Source organism: Oryzias latipes, chromosome 1, assembly GCF_002234675.1.
Source record: "Oryzias latipes chromosome 1, ASM223467v1".
Lineage (NCBI taxonomy): Eukaryota > Metazoa > Chordata > Actinopteri > Beloniformes > Adrianichthyidae > Oryzias > Oryzias latipes.
In genome coordinates this window covers 3,117,518-3,142,429 of record NC_019859.2, presented here as the reverse complement: position 1 = coordinate 3,142,429, position 24,912 = coordinate 3,117,518, and the positions used below count along the sequence as shown (strand labels likewise).

General features: G+C 40.9%; 1 protein-coding gene across 2 annotated transcripts; it reads left to right on the top strand.

The window, feature by feature from the left end:
- On the top strand, nt 1-23,809 carry acox1 (acyl-CoA oxidase 1). Of its 2 annotated transcripts, none has more exons than XM_023954211.1 (14): nt 1-242; nt 887-1,046; nt 7,872-8,032; nt 10,033-10,140; nt 10,462-10,581; nt 10,658-10,773; nt 13,085-13,254; nt 13,720-13,882; nt 14,872-15,062; nt 15,587-15,766; nt 18,927-19,032; nt 19,195-19,338; nt 20,693-20,899; nt 22,247-23,809. In XM_023954211.1, exons 1-14 carry the CDS (start codon nt 134-136, stop codon nt 22,295-22,297), a joined length of 1,986 nt encoding a protein of 661 aa, XP_023809979.1. In that variant the 5' UTR covers nt 1-133; the 3' UTR covers nt 22,298-23,809. The 2 variants fall into 2 exon arrangements, with proteins under 2 accessions (XP_023809979.1, XP_023809978.1); XM_023954210.1 differs by lacking the exon at nt 7,872-8,032 and adding an exon at nt 5,349-5,509.
- Nucleotides 23,810-24,912: the final 1,103 nt, after the last annotated feature.

Genomic DNA, 24,912 nt, shown 5'->3' with positions numbered 1-24,912 from the left:
GCCTGCGTATTAAACAGGCTACCAGGAGTTCTGTCAGTGTGTTAGAGGTTAGCTCGATTGAATAATACTTTTCAGGCTCCAGTGGTGCACAACATCAGTTTGTTTTATAGTTTTCATATTTTCAAAGTCTACAATGAACGCGGATTTAGCAAAAGAGCGACAAAATGCTACTTTTGACGTCGAGAAACTGACTTATATTCTGGACGGGGGCCCAGAAAAGACCAAAAGAAGACGAGAAATTGGTAAGTTTGTAATGTTCTGATTTATTGTTCTGATTAACTTTGCGCTATGCTAGTAAAAGTCTGGTTTGGAAAAAAGGAAGCCAAATTATATATATATTTCATGTCGTTTAGACACCCAGGGAGTTGCATACCGGTCATTTCAACAGGAAAATCCGGAACTCAGATGAGAGGATCTGAAAAATTGATTCAGTTTGGTCAATTTATGGTCTTAATTATCTATATGCTTTGGGTTTTTTACACACCTCTGTATGGGTTTACAGGCTTTCATTTATACTTCTGGTTCCAATGTGGTGATGACTGTTCAACCTAAAAAATGTTGCATTAAAAGAAAATAAATCTCAAAAAGTAAAAGTAATAATAATAAGAATTTTTATTGTTAGATAATTAGTGTTTATCAGATCAGACATTGAAATGCCACACCAAAATAAATAAATAAAATAAAATTTGAGAAAGCGGGGGAAATTTATTAATTAGATACTTTTCTCAAAGTTTGCTACTTAAAGACATGGAAACAGAACTTTAGGAACTTTAAAGAATCCAAACTTGGTGCAAATGGGAACTTGAATCTATAAATGGTTTAAAGTTGTTACCCTTTTTTTTTTTACTAAAACCTTTTTTATTTATTTATTTTTTTACTTCTGCAGAGTCGCTTGTTTTCAACGACCCGGACTTTGTGGAGGAGGACCCAAACTTCCTGTCCCGCAGCGAACGCTTTGACCAGGCCGTTCGGAAAAGTGCCCAGATGATCCTAAAGCTCAGAGAGTTTGGCATCGCCGACCCAGAGGAGATCTACCAATACAAGAGGTATAACGCTCAAACCACAAACACAACCGGCTGCATAGTCTGTATATTTAGCGCCATTTCATCCAACAAGCAGTCATTTTCTGAAGGTTTTTCATCTATTGTATTGTGACATTGAGAGTTAAAAATTGCAGGGTAAATCTTACCGCTTTACTTCTCTTACTCCTCCCAGCTTGGCATTAAAGACCTTTAGAAAGTTTAGACTCATGTTTCATGTGTTTTTACACAATACAGGTGGTTGTTCATCGATTATTTTTGCTTATTCGTCTTGCTTTAACTTTAGAAAAAGTTTTCTTATGTTTAAATAAATAAAATAAAGTTGCAATCAGTCCCATTACATGATGCATGGTTTGTAATTGTCTGATTGCTGTAAGTAATCAGAGTATGTTGTTGTAATTCTTTATTGTATATTATTATTTTTTTCTGTCCTTTTTTTTCGGGTCGCTTCTACAATTTTAAAGATATGAAAATGATTTCAATTGTAGTTTGTAAAGCTCCATTAGGAATAGTGTGCTATTACTTTGGTACAAATCTGTAGTTACGATTATGTATTATTAATATTTTTTATTGAATATTTTTCTCATAGAAAATGAATAAGGCCACACATTTTAGGTCTAATCTCTCAAAAAGTACTTAGACTAAAATAATGTAACTTAGTGAGCAATAATGTTAGAATTTTCTCCCCAAGCTTTGATAAAGTTTGATTGATTGCGCCACCTTGTGGTCAGTTGTGGTACAAAACACGTTTACGCTTAAACCTCCTACGTAGTAAGTAATATTAAGAAAAAAAAAAATTTTCCTCCTATTCCTCGGTTGCTTAAAAAACGTTTGGAAAATGGGGCCGCCCACTTGCGCCTAACTAGATTTTTCAGAATTTACGACTTTTCGTAAAACACATTTTTGGCTTCCTATTCGATATACTTCAACCAATTTTCTATGGATCCAAAGTTATCACTCATTTTGTGCAATTCTTAATCGTTTTTATAGAAAAAGTAATGCAATTGGGGGGAGGGAGATTCTAAACTTTGCAATGCTCCAAATCCCTGTCAGATTTTTCTACCGTCACCAAATTTGAAATAGGACTTCCTCTTAGAATGATCAATGAAAATAAGAATTACAAAAATATTCCTATAGGTGGAGCTATACATGGTGCTAATGCGTTTACACCAATAGCTCAACAACTGCTTGACCTAAACGGATAAAACTCAACATGTACGTTGTATTAGAGGTCCTGTATAATATACTAGGAAACTAGCTTTGAAGTGCCACCTGGTGGTGACTAGTAGAGGCTGCTTTAGCTGTGGACAATGTATTGCATCTCCTAAACAAATGGAGATATTGACATGCAACCACTAGTAGTTTGCAAAGCTCTTTGGGGAGGCCTTTGGTTTAACATTTAGTATTATTCGGTGTGATGGTTGATTTTATATGAATTTAAAAAAACAATGTTTTTTGCCATAAAAAATGAATGACACCCAAAGTTCAAAGACTTTTATCACATAAAGTATTGCAACTAATGGAATTATACTTAATGAGCAATTACTTCAGAGTGATCTATTCCTGCTATATGATTTCTGACTCTATCGTGTCACCAGGTGGTAAATTGTAGCACAAAAGCATTTGGGCCTTAATCTCCCAGAGCAGTAGTCGTAGGAACAGGTCTCAAAACACCTCTTTGACTCTCTATCCCACATACTTTGACCAATCTTTGCATATTTTTTAACATTCCTTGTTTGGACTACCTCAATTCCAACAGTACAACCCATTTAGCATAATGCTATACCGTTTCTGTAGAACAGGTAATGCAGATTAGACAGGACTGGTTGTTAACTTTCACAAACCTTAAAACCTTAAAAAAAATCATCCTCTCACCAAATTCTAGAGACTCCTTCCTCAATTTAAGTTAAGTTAGCACAGCAACTTTCATAACAATACTCCCAGAGGTGGCACTACAATCTACTTCACTATGTTCCCTCGTATATATCCAAAAATGATTGACCTGCAGTGATTGACTGCAGTATTGACAAATTGAGGCAAAAAGCAAAGGGGGGGGAGGGGGAGCTCAATATCCATCTGTTATCATCTGCTTTTCCAAGTATTCCATTTAGAAGATTGGGAAATAAAGCAAACTCTGAAGGCATCTGTGAAGATCAAGGGTGTGCTGTTGATAAGATGACATAAGTTTATGGTTGATAATGGAGACGCTGCACTTTGACAGTAATCAGAGATTCTTCCCTCTGTTAGCTTATGCAGACTTCCTTAAGTGTTGGTTTTTAGGGCCGATTCTTTAAACCAAAGGAGAACACGTTCCCTCCATTCAGTTTGGATTATTATTTGAGCTTTTTCTTTTCTTTAAACTCTTTGTTTCAGTATTGAATGTGTAGCTGAAACTCTGTCCTCTTAAAGGGACAAATGCGATTTAAAACGACAAAAAACTGTCAAGATGTGATGCAAAGTTTAAGACTTTTCCCTAAAAAATCAGGTTGCACTTGAACCTATCATTTTATCAGCTTTCAAACGGACATTTCTACCTGGACCAAAGTTCATGACAGATTAGAACTTGGTCAGAGGGCGTGCCGGCTGACATTAGGTCATCTTTCCCAAAACTGTAACTGTAAAGACACAAACTGTTATTCACCAAAGGGTAATTTTTCACCTCTTGGTGTAAATAAAAGTCCTTGCTCACAAAAAATGATTTACAGATTTAGATAATGCACCATATAGAAACAACAATTACCAAACAAATGACAAATTGTGCAAAACCCGCTCTGATGAAAACGGTGTTAAACAGGTTCTTGTGGCCTATTTTCTCATGATGGAGGACATTTATAAAGACAATTAAGCTTAAAATTGTATTCTAAGTATTTCTTTATTCAAAATTTGAATCAGGAGCAGACGAAAAAGATCAACGTAGAAAATTCGCTGGGCGGGCCACAAGCTTCCTGCTCCGCCCCATTCTGATTCATCCACTTTTAGACGCCTTCGCTTTCCTCGTCTAATCTAGAATCTGGATCTGAACTGTACAGCTGGGTAGCTCTGATATTGCTCACTATTTTTGTTGTCGTTGTGTGTCTAAGGGACTGTAAGCTAGCGGGAGACGGTGTTTGAACCACTGACCGTATCTGAGAACTGGACCGAGTTAGTGCGACATCATCCATAGAAAAGGGTTTGCTTCCACTTACGTCATTCGACTTTTTTTAGGATATGGATGCCGCCATGTTGGAACCACATGTTGTCGGTTGGCGGTGATTGGTCTGAATTGGTCTGAGCTAACATTTCTATGGCAACCACTCTTGCCAAGCAGGAGTCCACAACCCTACCGCCTGAACGTGGTAGGGGTGTGGGACGCTCAGGAGACTGTCAAATGTTAAGTTTGTTCTGACGTGAGACTACATGCTAATATGAACCATCTGATTGGTCCGTTTATAACTTGAACTACAGGAAAAATATAATGGGGAAAAAAGAGGATTATGAAGAACATGTTAAAAAAAGGTATCAGAGCAAGAATAGTTATTCTGACCAATAGAATGACTGAGTACCAGCTGTTTATTTTTCTATTGAAGTTTACGGGATTTTGGCTTCTTGGAGCCACTTCCTGTTTAGAATGCCTGGAGGAGGGGTTACTCAGTCCAGTTCTCATTTACCATCAATGGTGTTAACAGAGAGCTTGCAGGAACTGGGAAGTGAAGGGGGGTTGAGGTTCTCCAGGCAAACGGTCGCCTCCAGAACTCTGAGGTAAATTTGAACTTCTGCCACTCTGCTGAAATTAAGTCCAAGAAAACAAAAACAGTTTTTTTTAAAGTTTTTTGACTAAAAACGACATAATCATGATTAAAAGACCACTGGGAACACCTGGAAAATGGATCAAAAGATGAACGGAGTGGCTTTTTATATCAATAAATACACAAAAAACTAGTAATAAGTTAACTAACTGTGGTTTTCTGTAAATTTAGTAAACTGATATATGGCTCACTATAAACCAGGATTGTCAGAATCCAGGCCTCGAGGGCCGCTGTCCAACTTTATTTTCCAATAACCAGCCTGCCATTGAAGCTCCTTATTTGCTAAACACACCTGATCCAGGTAACCAGCTGCAGGTGAGGCAGAGTTTCTGGCAAAAGCAGCAGGAGGCCAGCCTGGAGTTTGACACACCTGCTACAATATAATTACATGTTAACTGCTCTCCCTCTCAAAGCATCAGTTGATCAAGTTCTGGTGTAGATGATGATGATGATGATGATGTCGGGCAGAGCTGCCTCAGTCACTGTGTAAAAGCTGAACCTGCTGCCCCTTCCCTCCACCCAGCATGGTCACAGGCCACCATCCAGACGCGTTGGGCCTTCACTTTACCATGTTCCTCCCGACGCTCCTCAGGCTCTGCGACCCCCAGCAGATGAGCAAATGGCTGCCTCTGGCAAAGTCCATGCAGGCCGTGGGCACGTACGCCCAAACTGAACTGGGTCACGGTCAGTCCTGGACTTTGTCCTGAAACCTCCATGTGTATTGTGTCTCAAAGCCCCTTGAGCTCCAAAGTTTCACCAGCATAAACAACAACAAAAAAGAAAGAACCTGAGAAATTAAGAAAGGAGGGATTATAATGCAGTACATGTTACAAAGAGGTTTTTGCAAACATCTTGTACTTGTTTGACAGATCTAAATGTTGTAAATTTGCATCATAAATGGCTGTGATTGTGTGTTTTGTCCTTTTCACACAGCTGTACTAATATTCTTAACAGTTTTACATCAGTAGTTTCTCTTTAACACTAAACTAACATAGTGATTAGAAAGCAAAACATTTAGCACCAAATGTTGAATTTCCTCTTTCTTCTCTGATGATGATGATGATGATGATGATGATGCACGCATGTTTTAATCCACATCTTGTGATTTCTTTGCCACAAATCAAGTTCACAGCGAGTCTGGAACTTTGGCGGATGAAATTTTTTGCTCCTGCATCTTTGTTCTCCTGGCTAATGAGGCCTCTGAGTGTCTTTGTCACGGGAAAGCTGGCAGAATGTAGGCCAGGCCTTCTCGTATTTGCTGCTCTGTGATGAAGCTGAGCCTTTCGTATGTAGCTCAGGAAACGAGGATCCAGCCAAATCCTGATCAGAAAATGTTTTTGTTCTTGCTCACTTCATGATTATTTTTTCTAAAGTGGCAGAAAGTGAACTCTTTATTGTCAGTGTTGTTAAGATTTTGCAGTTTTGACAGTTTTAGTGTTTTTTTTAAATATGTATAGATATTTTTATCTACATACCGGTATATATGTTGACGACATGCGTTTTAACAAGAAATGAAGCACTGACTAGATTACTTACATACCCATTCAGATGAAATTGATGTTTTGGACATGTTCTTGTGGCATTTTTCTGATAATGGAGGACATACATAAGGAGATTGAAGCTTAAAATTGCATTACTGAGTATTTCTTTATTCAAATCCTTGTAAATCTGAAGCAGATGTAAATTTTAGGGGTGTGTATTGGCAAAAGTCTGGCGATACGATACGTATCGCGATATTGTACCGGAACCCATTTTCTTTCTCTTTTCTGTAAAGTATGACTTAGAAGAAAAAAAACTCTACCTGAATTACAATACGTCTTTTATTGTAATAAAGTTGTAAAATTCAGTTTATTTAATGATCACAATGTTAAGCATTGCATCTGTATCTCGCCGCATATAAGTTGCTTTTACCCAAGCAATTTCATGGTGCTTTTATTTTGGTAAATATTGTATCCCTATATATCGCAGAAACAATTTTTTTCCAACACCCCTAATTAATTTGAATTTTGAGAAAGATCCTATTTGTGGTGCAAAAAATATCCTGGGGGGGCCACAAGTTCCCTGCTCCGCCCCATTCTAATACATCCACCTGCAGACAAATGGATCCATGAACGTCTTTGTTTTCCTCGTCTGAGCTGGAATCTGGATCTAAACTGTTCAGCTGGATAGCTCTGATATTCCTCACCATTTTTGTTGCACCAGTAATGTTAGGTCGAGTGTGTGAGGGGCTGTAAGCTAGCATGAACGCGTGGAAGCAAGAGCTCTCTAACTTATGGGTGATGGGAAGAGGGGTGGTGTTGCTCCATGCTCATAGTACTGCCCACAACTCAGAGGTGAATGTCTAATGAACTCCTGCCGCTACGCAGGAACGATGTCCTAGATAACAGATTGGTCTGAGCCAACAGATGACACACAAATAACGGCATCATCGACCACTGGGAAGAATTTTTAAATGGATCAAAAGTTGACTCTTTTTATTTGTAAATGTTACATTTGCAAGTTGCAAATTATTTACATGTTTTTTTCCCCATGATTGAAAAATGCTGTCCTTATTGGTTGCTAATGAACTAGTTGTAATTTGTGTTTTTGTTTTTTCACTCCCATCACTTTTTAAAATACTGAGAAATGAATTTTAGCCTAATTTCCTAAATATATGTCCTCCATCATTAGAAAAACGGCACAAGAACATGTTACCGTTTTCATGGGAGTGGGTGTTTAATGAATGATGCACTGAGCTAAAACAATGACTAAAGTACCTTTCCCATCTGTCTTAAACATGGATGCTGAATATGGAAAAACTTTCAAATGAATGTATTTATCTCCAGGTGTGAACATTCCTGCATGTCTGTCTGAGAAACAATTTTTAATTGATCTTTATAATTTGTGCTTCTTCTGATCTTCTTCGCTGTGTTGACGAAACACTTTCATTCCTCCTCCTCCTCCCCGTCTCCTCCTGGCCTCCATGGGAGATTCCCCTCACACCTCCTCCTTTCACACGTCTCCCCATGCTTCTCCTCTCTGTTTGCACCTTTCTTTTGGCGCCAAGTTGCGTGAACCCAGACAGGCCGTCGCCCCTGGATCTGCACTTAGTGATGTTCCTGCCCACTCTGCTCAACCAGTCCACCCCTGAGCAGATGGACCGTTTCTTCATGCCCGCCTGGAACCTAAAGATCATCGGCACCTACGCTCAGACAGAGATGGGCCACGGTAAAACCCGCAGTCCGAATCCCGTCTGCTCCCACACTCGCCATGTTAGGCAGTCATGAGTCGCTCTTTGGATGATCTCTAAGTGACGCATTCCATTTTTCTGCCACTATGTCAGCCCACCACAGTGTAAAAAGACATTTCTGAGAAACATTTTGAACTGTAGTTAGTTATTGCGGGACTCTTGACTTTAAAAATGTAAAGTTTTCTATTATAGCTACAGCTACATTGGTGGTACTAACCAATCAAAGCCTGGTGCCATTTTTCTCTACCTCCATCCATCAAGATGGACATGGAATTTAACTGATGTGTCGTTCTTTTAGATGTAAAACGTTTTTTTAATGAATTCTTTTTACAAATAAATCTAGATCTTTTTAACCCATAGTAGTCCAGGGCCTTTTTGCACTTCATTTCTACTTATATTACAATTTATCTTTTAAACCGTTTTTTTGTGGCAGTGCTTGCTATCCAATCTTTTTTAATACAACCCCAGCTTTTTTTTTTCTTTTTCTTTTTTTACAAATATATTTTTGATTTTCGTTACAGAAGGAAACAGTCAGAAAACTCAATTCCAGGTGGTAAATTGAGATCAAACAGTTTTTTATGTTTTTATAAGAAAAGATCAAACACGTAGAGACAAAATAAAGATTTATAATCCACATAATAAAGCAGACATGAAAAAATGGGGGAAAAAGGCAAAAAATAGCCGGAAGAAGCAACATTAAACTCCATACAAACCTCCATGGATTTATTCCATGATGTGTCATAACTCCCATGTTTGTTTATAACCAGGTATTTTATAGCTAAAATCTTAGTTAGTCATTTTGAATGAACACTTTGCTGATGGGAAGGTCGGTTTGATTCCCATTCAACAGCCGATGTGACTGGAAAACTCCCAGGTGAGTTCAGGGGTTAAAGTTGTAACAAACAGAAATCTATCGAAACCTAATTATACCGTAGTTTTCAAATGAGAAAATGTTCTGCAAGTCTTTAGGTTTTTTTGCCAATTTAACCTCATTTAGCATCTTTATTAAAGAATAGAGTGGCAGGAACCATCAAAGAAACCTGAAGTTTGTGTTTTTCCATGGTTTAACGTCAAAAAGCTTAAAAGACTTATGAACATGAGATTTTTCTGTCACCGCTTTTAGCCAAACCTGGAACAGTTTCCAGCTTTAGAAATTAGAAATTAGCCCACATCAGACCCCCCCCCCCCCCCCCCCCCCCCCTTTAGAAAGACTAACCTGCTGCTCTGTCGTCAGTCCCACTGAGTAACCGTGTTTTCCATTTTCTTAAGCCGGTTTGGGATGCTGATGCATGCTGGGAATGCACGTTCTTGTCCTGTTGAAGGTCGCTTTACATCTGTCAAACAGCTATAAGATTTACTGCAACTGAACTCACCTTTATATGTAAAGTAAAATAAGATTTTAGACTCAGGGGCTCCACATGTTTGTTTGTTTTTTCTATTGATATAACTCTTTCTGGCATTTTAAAACTGCATATTTATATACTACGTACATTTTGCGCTTTTTCCACGTATGAAATGTTGGTCTTTTCTGATTCATGCATGATCTACGTAATTCGGAAGTGTTTTCTTGCGTCATTCATCGATGTCCGCAGACGTCCGTCGAGGGTCTTAGCCGACGTGAATTCAAAATTTTGGGTCGGTTGAGAATTATGCTGTCTACGCATATTTCTGTGCTATTTATACTTATTATTACGTAAATCTTACGCAATTGTGCGTAATTTATTTATTTATTTTTTTCCATGTATGGTTTATTCATCACTTATTTACTTCTTCCTTGGTTTAACGTTATTCATTTGTCATAAATTTTCACGTAAAACCACAACTTTTTAACTTTTTCCAAACAAATTCACGTATGACCAATAAGCGCATAATGTACGTAGTGGCTGTGTGACACGACTTATGGAAGTTGTAGTCATGTGTCACGCCGTGTGCTGTGCACACACGTCTGGCCCATCTTTCATGTGTGGTGTGAATCCAGGAACGCATCTGAGAGGGTTGGAGACCACGGCCACCTACGACCCGGCCACTCAGGAGTTTGTCCTGAACAGTCCCACCGTCAGCTCCATCAAGTGGTGGCCTGGAGGACGTAAGTGTCTCCAGTCTCGTTCAGAGGTTCTTCTGTGTTTTTTATCGTCTGAAACCGACCGCAGCAGGCGGATGCTGCGACTGAATGTGGTTCTGCTGAAGGTTTCCTCCTGTTCCTGCAACTTTTCCTAAAAGGACACTCAGCACACCAGAAAACACCAAAAATACTTGACCTTAGGTTATACTAATATTCAAAAGATGGACTATTTATTAAAAAAAGAAAGCATTTAAATTCGGGACGAGGATGTGCTTTATAACTGAACTGAATTCAATCTTTTTTTTTCAAACAGAAACTGTAACTGTCCCTCCTTTTTCGTTTTAGTTGGAAAGTCTGCGAACTATGCTATAGTTTTAGCTCAGCTTTACAGCCTTGGGAATTGCCACGGTCTGCACGCCTTCATCGTACCTGTCCGGGACATGGACACACACATCCCGCTGCCAGGTAACCTGCTGCCATCTGTACGTTCTGCGCGTCTGTCGCATGTTTTCCTGAGCCCAAAGGTTTGTCTTTGCTGCAGGCGTCGTAGTTGGCGACATCGGACCGAAGTTCGGCTTCAATGAAGTCGACAACGGTTTCCTGAAACTGGAGAACGTGAGGATTCCACGGGAGAACATGCTGATGAAATACTCAAAGGTGAAGTTTCGAAGGACTGCGTTTGAACCAGTAGATGTTCAGAGCTTTGCTTAGACCAGGGGTGAGCAAACTACGGCCCACCATATGCAGCCGAGTAAACTGTTTAATCTGGCCCACCAAGCTGGAATAAATGATATTGATTATCCTTTATAATGGTTTATTTTCCCTGTAATGTGGTGTGTCCTCATAGATGGGCACTACAAATAAATTGACCTTTAAGTAAAGAAAGTTATTCTGCTTTCATATAATGTCAGAAGAATTGTTTTTCTGACGTCCATGCGTGTTTTCTAAATCATTTTTGTAATTATTCCTTTACCACATAAGCACAGCATTTCTCTAGATTAACATTTTTCCCCTGACAGACATCAACCAATTGGTGCAATTGGCCCTGAAATATGAACAAAGGCCACAGTTTTGAAATTAAAACTCAAGTGTTCTGTTTTTAAAGATATATGTCCATTTTCATTTAAAATTAAAGCAGAATCTTTCAAATTCCATGTTATTTCTTCAAAAAAAAATAAAAGTCCCGCTGTCTGTCACAAAATTTGTTCTCCGCACTTGACCCATTCAGGGAACCATTTGGTGGTTCAACCCAATCCAGCCCCTTAATGCTGAGTGTCCCATTTTTAAAGTCTTTGGTATGACCTGGCCCGGGTTTGAACTCATGACCTTCCAGTCTCAGGGCGGACACTCTAACCACAAGGCCCCTGAGCTGGCCACTTTCAAAGCCACTCTCTCTTATCAGGTGGATTAGCAAAACATGCCATGCTCCTGGTCTGGCCCTTCTGTCAAATTTTAGAATCCTTTGTGGCTTTGGATGGGCTGTTTGCCCACCCCTGCAACTGCAGCTTATTTTGTGTTGCCTGTCTGTGACGCTCCCAAAAGTAGCAGCCCTTTAGTTTATTATGCAGATACCATCTTTAAAACAAGAAAACAGTATTTTTCTGAAACAAAGAGGCGCACATGGAGGAGCAAACTTTAACATCCAACTTTCTGAAATGACTGAAAACCTTCTTTTTTTTTTTCAATTTAGCCTCAACTGTTCAATTCAATTCAGTGTTATTTCTATAGCCCAATATTTACAACAATAGTCGTCTCAATGGGCTTCATACCGGTAATTGTGTAATAAACATGAATCATAAAGAACATAAAATCATAGATTTCAATAGGTGACTAAACAGACTAAACTAAACCTTTAGGCCATCCTTCGCTGTAAGGAAAAACTCTTAAAAAACCCGGATTCCAGAAAAAAAACCCAGAAGAAACCTCAGGGTTGCCCAAACTGTTGGACTGCTGGTTTCACTGCAAGACGCTCTGGTTCTGCTAAACTCCACAAACTGATGGGAAGAGCTATCACCGATACGCTGCCTGCTTTTTGGAGAAAAATGATTTGTTTATGCAAATCTACCGTCAATCCATCACTTTATTTGTAGACCACCTGTAGAACACAAGGTGCCCCAAATAAAAGACGTACACAGAGGTTAACTAACTGACTTCTTAGGTTCTTCTGTTATCAGACACGGTTGTGTCGTTCGCATACCTGACATGTTTTGACGGACGTCTTCGTCGAAATGAGGGGCACCTGCCTGCTTTCTGACACCTGGAGTAACATCCTCCAGCAGCAAACTTTGACAGGTGACTCCGCCCCAGTCACAATCGTCTGTTTTTATCAGTACCGTCTGATGACGACTCTGACGAACACGTCCGTCCAAACATGGAAGGGGTGTGAAAAACACCGCCGTGTCCGATAACAGAGGAACCAAAAAAGTCAGTCATCAATATAGACACTATGAACTTTATTGAGGTTAAATAAATAAAAAGTTTGAAAACACAGTAGAATAAAAACAGCAACAATCAAAAGATAAAATGTAGGAAATGCGGTGGCTAATAGTTTGAGACATTTTACAAAAAAAGAGGCAGCCTTTGTCGTTCTTCCTCACTTTTACTCTGTGTGATTATGAACAGAATTCCTTTTCCCTGTTTTCCTGTGGATAACATGTTCTGATCGTCAGGTGAACTGACTTTAGCAGATGTCTTTGGTGTGTGCTACATGTAAATAATATTTATTTGTGTAAAGTTAATAAGTAGTTCAGAGACTGCCGGCGTAAAAATTCCCTCCCTGCTTACCTACCTGAAGTTTAAAGGATTGAAAAGATTAAAATGTATGTTTTTGTTCCTTTTTTTAACTGAGATTAAAACTAAGATTTCTTTTTCCATGTTACAATAAAACATGTTTCAAGGTTGATTAAAGAATTAGATTCAATTTCATGAGTCTGAAGCATTTAAGGTGATTCTGTTTTATGTCCACTAGGTGGAGCCAGACGGCACCTATGTGAAGCCTCCCAGTGACAAGCTGACCTACGGCACCATGGTGTTTGTCCGCTCCATGATCGTTAGGGAATCGTCCAAAGCCCTGGCCAAGTCCTGCACCATCGCCATCCGTTACAGCGCCGTCCGCCACCAGTCGGAAATCCGCCGGGGGTGAGTCACGCATTACAGCGCCGAACAGTCGACCTATATGTAGACGGACCTGAAATCGGAGGGAGGCTTCTGCTATCAGGTTCAGTAACAGCGTGGGAATTTGACTCGTGGGTTGTGATGCTCCATAATAAAATAGTTCAGGCTTTTATTTTGAAATGAGATGGAGAAGACGCTCAAATAAAACAAAAAATATGTTCTTGGACATGATTTTTTTGGGTTATGTAGGAATTTACATCAACTTTACAAGGAATATAAAAAAATCATTCAAATTAAACAGGTTATGGCCACCAAAAGATCAATTACATTTCAGTTAACAGGTTTAAGGTGGATTTTGATTATCATTTCCCAAACATGTTTTCTGTTTGTTTGCTTCTGCCAAAAGAAAAAGTTTTCATTTATGGTGGAACTTTAAAAAAAAGAATATTACTTTATTATTACTTCCAACACGTTTTTTCTTTTTTCCAGAGAGCCAGAGCCTCAGATTCTGGACTACCAGACGCAGCAGTACAAGCTGTTCCCTCTGCTGGCCATGTCCTACGCCTTCTCCTTCGTCGGACAGTACATGACAAACACCTACCAGCGCATCAACGCAGAGATCAACCGGGGGAATTTTACTGAGCTGCCAGAGGTACAAAGCAGAAATTACATTTACAGTTAAATCAATGGATTGATTTCATGATTTATTACAACAAAACTGTCGGTTTAGACTTGAAATCTTAAAAGACAACATTTTATTAAATTTCCAACTTTTTTTAGACTGAATATCTATATGCATGTATTTCTTTTATGTACCGGTAACTGTATTAGTCACATAGCCGAGCAAAGAGGATTACAGTCACTACAAAAAAAAAGATATGTTAGATAGGAAATTCTGATTTCTTTTATTTATTTAAAGATTTAGTTTTTTTCTTTTTAGGATCCCGGTGTTGCTTCTGAACCTGATCCTCAAGTTCCGACATCAATTCCAGAATCCAAACTATCCAAACTACTCTCAGAATTTAAAAAGCTCCACTTTGATCTCAGAATCCCATTTTTAAATCTAAAATTGATCCACTAATCCAGACAATAATTCTGGAATCCTGACATTGATCTCAGATTCTCAAATTGGGTCTTAAAATCCAGACTTTGATTTAAAAAAACAAAACAAAAAAAAAACAGTTTGAAAGTTTGACTTGATCTAAGAGACTTGAGTTCTATCTCAGAATCTCAACTGTGACTCTGAATCTGATCCACAAATCCCAACCTTGATCTCAGAGTCTCAACTTTATCCTTAAAGCTCAGCTTTAATCTTAAAAGCTTTTTTACTTGAATTTCTAACTTTTCAAAATTAAGAGAATAAATGATCTGAAAGGAAAGTCAGAATTCTTTTTAAATAGATGAGTGTGAACTTATCATAGAATCTTTTGAAAAGGCCTTTTGACTTCAGCCATCGTTAACATCGCAAAATGCAGAAACTTCCTTATAATTTTTATTTTTACATTGATGTTAGCTGGTCAGAAATAATAGTAAATGCAGTTTTTGACCAATGAACTGTGAAGTCACATCCATTTTGGTATAGTAAATACAGTTTAAGGCTTTTGAAAAACGTATATATTTTTTTTCCCCTCCACCCTACAGCTGCATGCGCTGTCTGCGGGTCTGAAGGCCTTCACCACGTGGGAAACCAACTCTGCCATTGAAGTGTGTCGCATGTCATGCGGCGGCCACGGTTACTCCAGGAGCAGCGCGTTGCCAGACATTTACACAGAGTTTACCCCGACCTGCACCTACGAGGGGGAGAACACCGTCATGATGCTGCAGACTGCCAGGTAAACGTGCAGCTCGAGTGTTAAGTCACCACGCCACATGCTTTATCATTTTTATGTAGGAAAAAAAACCTCATTGGAGCTGGATGAGGTAAACATTTGTCCTTCATCCACCCACTGAGGGCTGCTATAATCACTGGAGACACATCCTCACTCCTCCCACAGTAAAAACAAACACTGTGATGACATCCGTGCTCAGCGATTTAACCACAAACAGTTCACGTGATGACTTCCTGTTTGAATAGTCAACGTTCCAAACATAGATCTGGAAATTTTATAGATGTCATTTTTGTACAGAACTGCAGAAATCCACTTTTCTTTTTCTAGTAAACATTTTGTGTTTGTATTTAAACTTCACATAAAGTTTAAATTCTAGCAAACACTTTGTGTTTAAATCCGAGTTTAAATCCGAGTTTAAATCCGAACACTATAAAACATCAACAGTTCTTCAAGTCATCGGCTCTGCACAAACCCGGCTTTCCAAGATTCATGGATTCATGCATGCGCTGTGGTCCTGATCTGTGCAGATACCTGGTGAAGAGCTACCGGCAGGCTAAAGAAGGCCAGTGGCTGAGCGGCATCGTGTCGTACCTGAACGAGCCGCTGGACCGGAGGCTGCAGCCGCAGGCCGTCGCCGCCCGACCGCTGGTGGTCGACATCAATGACCTGACCAGCCTGGTGGAGGTCTACAAGATCCGAGCCGCCTTGTAAGATCCCATCTTTGTTCCCCCATCACAGTTATGCATCCTGCAGTTCCTCTATCAGGCTGATTCCATTTCAAATCTTAAGCCATTATAGTAAGTAACAGACATTAGAACATAAGAGCGCCATTCTACGTTCTCACTAGAGTGGACCCACTCCAAAGAAATGGTGTGTTTTTTTTTTTTTTAACTTGTCCTGTCCAACAGCTGGGCAGACAGATGAGAGCTGAGGGCCTCTTGTGTTGGACAGATTTTACTTTAACAAGAGAGGTTATTAATCTTCAGACAAACCAAAGGTATGTCTGAATAAACCCCTTTTGTAATTGAGGCCAAACTTTATTAATTTCAAACATGTTTGAAAATCTTTGGTGTTGGACCGGACGGAAAAGGAAAGAGGGGAAGAAGAGAGAGGGACGTTAGAGAGAGAGGGGGGTAGGAGGGTGATAATAGGAGGGGAAGGGGGATAAGACCATGAAGCAGCATAAAGCAACTAGTTTACTGGTTGTTAATCATTATGGTAAGGTTCAAATGTAGTACAAAAAGGGCGGGGCCTGTCCACACACACACTCAAGTGTTATAAACACACCTGCTAGCTGCAGAAATGTCCACCTGTCGACATGTACACAAAACAGATAGTGTTCACACGCATACTTATGCCTTAAAACCAACTAGTGTGAAATATTTCAGTCATCTAGTCATGCAAACTGTTAGTGCAAAGGTGAGCTAACACCTGTGCTCAGGTGAGTGTTTATGTTCTTCTAAAATGGATGGTGGAACGTGAAAAGAAGGAGGGAGAGTGCCCAGCCCTCCCCACCCCAAGACCCCCACCGCAGCAGCGGCAGCCGGAATCCCCCCAACGCCACACGGAAACCGGCAGGGAACAACCGCCGCCCGGGCGACCAAGCCCGCCACCCAGGCCAGGGCCAGCAGGACCGCCGCAAAGCCCCCAGAGCCAGAGAGCAGGGAGGCACGGAGGGAAAGAGAGGGCCGCCCCAGCCCAACCAGGAGAGCAGCCCCCCCGCCGCGCCGGGAGACCCCAACGCAGGGCCCCACCGGAGAAGGACGCCCACAGCCCCAGACGAGCACCCCACCACCACCCAGGAGTTCCGGGCATCCCCCCGCCCCAACCCCAGGTACGAGCCAGGACCCCCCAAGGGAGACCCACTCCGCACTCCAGGCAGCCATCCGCCCGGCCCACGGTTGGTCCAGGGAGGAGCAAGGCAGGGGCCCGCCGCCCCCGCCCAGGAGGGGGGAACCCCGGGGAAAAAAGAGGGCCCACAAGGGGTGTTGTAAATATGGCCCGACCAGGCTCGGCCACAGTTGGAAATTTGGCGGGGCCCAGCACTCAGGAGCAAGGACCAGAACCCACCTCCCAGGGACACTAACACCCCCGGCTCAGATGTAATGTGGACCCCCCCACCGCGCAGAGAGAGCACCGCCGGGCCCAGGAAGCCGGCACCCCGGGGACACGGCCGCCGTTGCAAAAGGGCCCGTACCCCCCACCAGGGAAGAGGCAGGGGACAGACGGTCCTAGGTCCCACCTTCCTTGCAAAATGTGTGTGCGTGTATGTGTGTTTAAGAGGGTGTGTGTGTGCATGTGTGTGTGTTTATGTTGGGATGTATATATTGAGGGGGGAGGGGTGTGTGTACTAAGGGGGGGGTGCAGTTAAAATTGGCGGGTAGGGCACTGAGGGGACATCTCCTGATTACTCACAGTGACGTCCCCTCACCCTCCCCACCAAGGGGCCCTAAATGTCTAAGGTGCGGTTAAAATTGGCGGGTAGGGTGCTAGGATATGGAGAGAAATTAGACTCAGTCGGATTTGTGCGTGCGTAATTCTTGATTCGTGCGTAAATTAGGATTTGTGTATGCATATTCTTGCTTTGTGCATGAGAAAATTAGGATTTGTGCATAAATTTGGATTTGTGCGTGATTTGTTACCCACATAAAACATAAAAAAATATAAAATGCAATTTACGTATGCACAAATTAAGATTACAACAGCTTGAAACTACTTACACACACACATCTTTAAAAAACACGCACAAATCCCTTGTAACGCACACACGAAGCCTAAGTTACGCACGGATCTACCGTGAGACTGTTTTCACGTCTCACAAATTCGTCCGTAAATGCTGCGTTTAAATGCCAGTGGAATGCTCGGTCATTAGAATTTTCCTATCAGCCTTCCCTTCCAAACGTATCCAGACAATGACTCAATCAATACATGAAGACAGTAGATGTTAGTGTTGAACACAGAGGCTACTTACTTCGGGGCGCTGACCACCGAGATGGGCCGCGATTCTTCCCGTGACTCTCTCAGTCTGACTGCCTTTGATTTTTCCGGAAGAAAAAAAACAGTGCCCCTTACTGGTCGTTCCTGTTACGCATTTTGTATCAATTCTGTGTCTCGGAGAATAATATACTTTTGATATATATATCAGCGTTTAAAAGTGAACGTCATATTCTCAGATAATAATTTTTATTTTCCTTTAAAGTTTTTTACGCCCTGCTACATCCACTGAAGGAAATACGTTTAGAAGGGAAGGCTGATAGGAAAAATCTAATGACCGAGCATTCCACTGGTATTTAAACGCAGCACTTACGGACGAGTTTGTGAGACGTGAAAACAGTCTCACGGTAGATCCGTGCGTAACTTTGGCTTCGTGTGTGCGTAACAAGGGATTCGTGCGTATTTTTTTAAAGATGTGTGTGTGTGTAAGTAGTTTCAAGCTGTTGTAATCCTAATTTGTGTATACGTAAATTGCATTTTGTATTTTTTTCATTTTATATTTTTTGAACTTATACACAAAACGAATTATGTGAGTAACAAATCACGCACAAATCCAAATTTATGCACAAATCAAGAATTACGCACGCACAAATCCGACTGAGTCTAATTTCTCTCCATACTAGGAGAAATGGTGTGTTTGCCGTGTTAGAAAATACGCTGTCAACAACAGGAAGGGGAGAAGGGGCGGGGTTGCTCCCGCCAACAGCCCCGCCCACAGCTCTGACGCTCTAATGAACTACTGCCGCTCTGCAGAAACTACCTCGTAGAAAATTACACAGGCTTTTAGATGTAGGCTGGTAAAAGGCCCTCAGGGCGCTTTTACAATGGATCCAAAGATGATGGGAGTGGGTCTATAAAAGTTTTTGTTTTCAGCCTGGTGGAGATGGCGGCGAAGAGCATCCAGCAGGAGCTGCAGCGCCGGAAGAGTCAGGAGGACGCGTGGAACAGCAGCGCCATCGACCTCGTCAGAGCCTCCGATGTGAGTTCAATGAATGAATGCTGTGATGTCAGGACATTTTAACTTTCATCTCACACATTCATCCAAAACATTCAGGCATCTCTCTTCACTTGACTCCTCCTCCCTTCAGTGTGTCCTTCCTGCATCACTGACTGATGCTCTTCCTCTGTCGCGTGTCCGTAGGCCCACTGCCACTACGTTGTGGTGAAGGCGTTCACGGATAAGCTGCAGGACGTCGGCGACACGGCGGTGCACTCGGTGCTGTCGGCTCTGGCTCTCCTCTACGCCCTGCACGGCATCACCAGGAACACTGGAGACTTCCTGCAAGTAAGAAAATAGGCTCTCCTACTGACTTCAGGGTTTCTGCTTTCTGCATTTATTCAAAGAAATAGAAGAACACATATTTATATAGTATAAAATCAGAATCACTTTATTTGCCAAGTACAGCGCCTATACAGGGAATTTGTCTTCTGTTACTTGTGCTCTGGTGCAAACTAGCAAGGTATAGAAGTGTGATGGGTGAGACAAACAAAAGGATAAATAATAAAAAGAAGGTAGATATAAGGTAGCTGTATGAGTAAATAAACATAACTAAATAAAGTAAAATAAAAATGCACCAGCAGTAGTTCCAGTTTGACAGTTTCTGTGGTTGTTCAGTGTCCCTGATTGGTCCGGAGTCAGGACTTCATGAGAGTGACGGCTCGGGGGGAGTGGCTGTCTTTGTGGCGAGTGGTTTTGCTAAAGCGCCGCCCTGACGGGAGGAGGCTGAAAAGGCAGTGACCAGGATGCCAGGGGTCTTTTACGATCCTGCCAGCCCGCTTCCTGGCTCTGGATCAGTACAGGTCCTGAATGGGGGGGAAGGCTGGAACCAATAATCCTGATGATATTGTTTTGATTTTTTTGACCGACTTTTAAGAACACTGTGGTTTCTGTCTCTAGGATTCTGTCTTAAAATAAACATTTTTCAGTTCCTTAACTTTTAACTGTGGAGGGAAAACACTCAAGTTTTCAGATTTTTCAGGTATCGGTAGATTTTTTGTTGACTCTCACAGAAAAGATTTTTTATTTGGAAGGAAGGCTAAAGTGGATTTGACTATTAGGGGTTTTTTTGTTAATTTAGTTTATTTCAAGCAATTTTCAGCAATAATAACAATGAAAAAAGAGTAAAAGCACAAAAGATATAAAATCTATTCAATACAGTCATTCATAAATTGATTAGAAAAAAAAATCAGAAGACCATCTTTCTAACAATGTAGATGCTTTTAATCATAAACAGACATATTTGCGCTTACACACACAGTATACGTATAACACATTTATTACATTAATTATAATAATTGTCATATAGCTTGATTAATTGCTTTAAAGGAAGTTGGAAAAGCATTTTTTTTTTATCTCACCCCTAAAAGAAGCTGACGAGTCAGACAAGAGTGAGAATGGAAAATCAAATTCTTCCTTCTTATCAACGCCGGTGGTTTAAGTCATTCATGTAAACAAAGTTCTTTGTTTTTCTGTGAGGAAATAAAGAACTACTCCTGTACTATATTTCCCTCGATTTTGTTCTTCCCTGTAAAACCAGCTGTTTGTTCTCTTTTTGTTCATAAGTCGCGTTTCTGCAGATCGTAGTGGTTCTGTGTGACTTTTACATCCCATCTGTCCGTCTGCTCTTTGTTTCTGTCAGTCCGGCCTGCTGAGCGTGCCGCAGGTGCTGCAGATTTCCGTTCGCATCAAGGAGCTCCTGTCCCAGCTGAGGCCCAACGCCGTGGCGCTGGTCGACGCCTTTGACATCCACGACAGGAAGCTGAATTCGGTCCTGGGACGGTACGACGGCAACGTCTACGAGAAGATGTTCGAGTGGGCTCGGCGCTCACCGCTCAACGCCACAGAGGCGAGTCCCCCCGTCGTGTTTCTGCTCGTAATGGTTCGTGATTGTTTAGGCTCACCTGCAGCGTGAAACCATCAGAGCTCTGCAACGCCAAACAAAGAGACGGCGCCATAACTCAGGACTCAGCAGCAGAGCGGATGGATAATGTTTCACCTCTGCGTCACATCGTCTCAGGGGTTTCCCCGCCACAAACAGGCGGGCAGGTTTACCAACTGTACAAAGAAAAAAACAGTCCATAGAAGCTCAGGCTGTTTCTGATGCAGTGCTGTTCTGTGAAACAGTCCCAACACACAACAAACTGGAGCCTCCAGATATACAAGACAATTTCAGCTGACAAATTTGCTTTTAACATTTTATTTAACCAGACAAAAACCCATTAAAGTCCTTCTCTGATCACTGTTTGATCTTTTTTCAAAGTGTCCTCAGTGGTCGTTTTATTATCATTATGCCACTTTAGCCAAAATCAAAAAACTGTTGTTTTTTTTGTTTTGGTTTTTAAATATAGTTTTTTTAGAGAGCAGCAGGAGTTCATCAGAGAGGTGAAGTTCAGGGGGCAACCCCACCCCACTTCCCGTCCCTGTTGCTGGGAGCTCTCTGTTTACGCACTCTCCTGCTAGCTTACAGCCCCTCGCTACCTATCATTAGCGGTGCAACAAAAGGTTTTAAGCCAGTTTTGAGCCAAACTTCGGCTCAAAGATGTTTGTGGATCTATTTGTCTGCAAGTGGACGAGTCAGAATGGAGCGGGGAGTTTAAGCCCCGCCCACCGTTTTTTCCACGTCACAAATACAATCTTTTTCAAACAGCCTTTTTTCATCTGCTCCTGATTCACTATGATTTAGATTTTACGCATTTTTAAGCTTCATTTTCTTTTTATATGTCCTCCATCATCAGAAAAATGCTACAAGAACATTTTAAAAACACCAAAAAATACGATTAGTGGATTATTAAGATCGGGGTGATTTTGTCAGGAACGATCAGCAGCAGCTCATAAAAAGAAGATGAGTAAAAACACAATGAAAGATAAAAAAGAAAATAAAAAATATTTAAAGAATATTTTTTACATTTATTTTTTAACTGGTAAATGACAAGTGAAAATAAAAAAAAAACGTTACAATAACAAACAAATATTACTTTTATTGTTACTAATATATTTGACATTTAATAGTATAAAACTGTAGTTTAATAAACTGAAGAGTGACAAGTAAGAGGCTAGAGCACTGCTTTTTTTAGATGATACAGTTATATCTTTTTGTATATTTGTTTCCTACAATATTTAAGTTACTGTTGAAGCAGGTTTTACGTTGTTTTCCTAACATAAGCGGTAAAATCCATTTCTTTTCTTTTCTCAGGTCCATGAATCTTTCCACAAGTACCTGAAACCTCTGCGCTCCAAACTGTGAGTTCCTCAGCGGATCTCTGAGGCCGGCTGGAACCCCCCCACCCCACGACTGAAGCAGATGATCCAACCCTGTAGCTTCGCCTGTGTGATGGTTGAACCCGTTCAGCCGTCAGACGTTCTCCAGCCTCCAGACTAACCTCGGAACCGGATGCAGGTTTAGTGGGGAGACTAATCAAACGAAGCGCTCAGAGGACTGAAAAAGGCTTTGGGGTGTGAAACAGGAAATGAGCACAAAGTAAAATAACAGTTAAATCATGCAGAATAGCTTTAAGAATAGATAGAAAGCTTTCAATGTTCCTTAAACAGAAGTTGGTGATTTCAACTTCAGTCAAATAGACCTGCCGTATTCCAGTTAAATAAGGAAATAACAGTCATCAATAATTTGATGTTTATTAATTAGACAACTTTTCCAAAAGTATAAGTATTTGCACTTTAAATCAGAGGTCCACAACAGAAAGATATATTTTGGCCCCTTGTGCTCTTGTTAAATGATTAAATGGCATCATGTAAATGACTATGTGGAGTCCATTCGCTTGGTTCTTTCACGGCGTCCTGCAGTTCACTTTAGAGGAACATAGAGAACTCCTTCTTCACATAGAAGATGGAAATGTTAGAAGCTATTTTTTTTTCTTTAAAACAGTTTTAAATTTCATCCAGGAAGCCTGAAGGCGAAAAAATGAAGCTCACAAAAGAAACTGGGCATTTTCTCCTCTTCTGAAGTCATTTCATGGTTAAATAGGAACCCTACCACTTAAAATTGCATTTGGATTATTTAATTTGAGATGGGGAGAGTAATCTAGCACTTTATATTGATAAATTTCCCTCTTTTTTCTTTTATTGGCACATTGTCAGAAATTTCATCTTCGTCTCAGCTGCTGGGTCTTTTATTTTGAAAGTCTGTCTGTGCGTTCACTTGTCAGTGTTCAGTTTCAGAGTCACGTGAGTAATTACCTTTTTTTTAAATCTGACTCCTGTTGTTATTTCCTGATGCCACACATGAACAGTAAAGTCTGAGCACTGCAATTATCTTCTTACTGTGTCTCGGTCACACATCATTCCACCGCTTGTAGGGTTTTTTGACCATCTTTTCTTTAACACAAACTTCATTCTCTGACCATTTCTAGTGGTCTTGCTGCTTCTTTTAAAAGAAAAAAAAGGTCGTTCTTTAATCAGTCAGACAATAAAAATGACTTTAGGATTACAAATGAACACTATTGTGAAAATAGAAGCTTGTGCCTGAGGAAGTTTTCTGTCCTTAAACTGGAGATTTTCTCTCTGATTTTCTTTCTTTATATCAAATGACTAACATTTATTAAACTGTTGAAAAAAATGGGAAATTTCCTGTTAAATAATAATGATTTTTTAAATGGATTTTTAATGATTAAAAAAATGAGGTGAACTATATTAATAAAGAATGTGTTGTATTGTCTGTTCATTCGTCTTTTGCCTTAATTTCATCAAATAGAAAAAACTGTAAAAATCTTCTGTCAATAAAGATTGATTCAAAAAAGGACACATTTCATGAAATACTTTATATCCTTTTTTTACTTGTTTGAATTAGGGTGAAGGTACAAAAAAGTTTAAGAAATCAAGTCAACTTTATTGTCGATTCTTCACATGTGCATCACATACAATGAATTGAAATTCCGTTTCTTACTCTCATGTCTGTTCAAGAGAAGAAAAATAAAAAATAGAATAAAATAATAATAAAAAGGAAAGAAAAGAGACAATTTACAACATTAGCTATTAGCTATTAAAGTGCGAGTGCACTTAAGGCAGTGTCTCAAGGCAGCGGGGGGGGGGGGGGGTTCGTTTGAGCACTGTTCATGGGGGGAGATGGGTGGTGGGTAGGTGGAGATGGGAGAGGGTGTGCGTCCTTGATCATTGTTAGTGCTTTGCGGGTGAGGCGGTGATGTATAGGTCCTGCAGGGAGGGGAGTGGTGCTCCAATGATTCTCCTGGCTGTGTTGACTATGCACTGCAGGGCTCTCCTGTTGCTGTGTGTGCAGCTGCCCCCCCCCCACCCCCCACCCCCCACACACACACAGTGATGCAGCTGGAGAGGATGCTCTCAATGGTTCCTCTGTAGAACGTGGTCATGATGGCTTTGAAGCACCTGATCTTTTTAGTTTTCGCAGGACGTAGAGACGTTGCCGACCTTTCTTTGCCAATGATGTGGTGTTGGCGGTCCAGGAGAGGTCCTCACTGATGTGAACCCCCAGGAATTTTGTGCTGCTCACTCTCTCCACAGCAGCACCATCAGTGATCAGTGGCAGGTGTTGAGTGTGGCCCCTCTGGAAGTTGACAACAATCTCCTTTGTCTTGCTGACATTTAGCAGGAGGTTATTGTCTCTGCACCATTTTGTCAGCAGATCCACCTCTTCTCTGGTGGGTCCCATCGCCCTTGGTGATGACACCCACCAGAGTTGTCGTTTGCAGATTTCACAAGGTGGTTTGTGCTGTGGGTTATTGTGCATTCATGTGTCAGCAGGGTGAAGAGCAGCGGACTAAGTACACAGCCTTGGGGTGCCCCAATGTTGAGAATGATTGTATTTGAGGTGTTGTTTCCGGCACGTACTGTTTGTGGTCTTCGGCTGAGGAAGTCCAGTAGCCAGTT

Coding starts and splice junctions, on each gene's coding strand:
- acox1 (XM_023954211.1), top strand. CDS start 134: ATGAACGCGGATTTAGCAAAAGAGCGACAAAATGCTACTTTTGACGTC. Junction 15,063..15,586: donor ATGATGCTGCAGACTGCCAG/GTAAACGTGCAG, acceptor TGATCTGTGCAG/ATACCTGGTGAAGAGCTACC. Junction 15,767..18,926: donor TACAAGATCCGAGCCGCCTT/GTAAGATCCCAT, acceptor TTTTGTTTTCAG/CCTGGTGGAGATGGCGGCGA.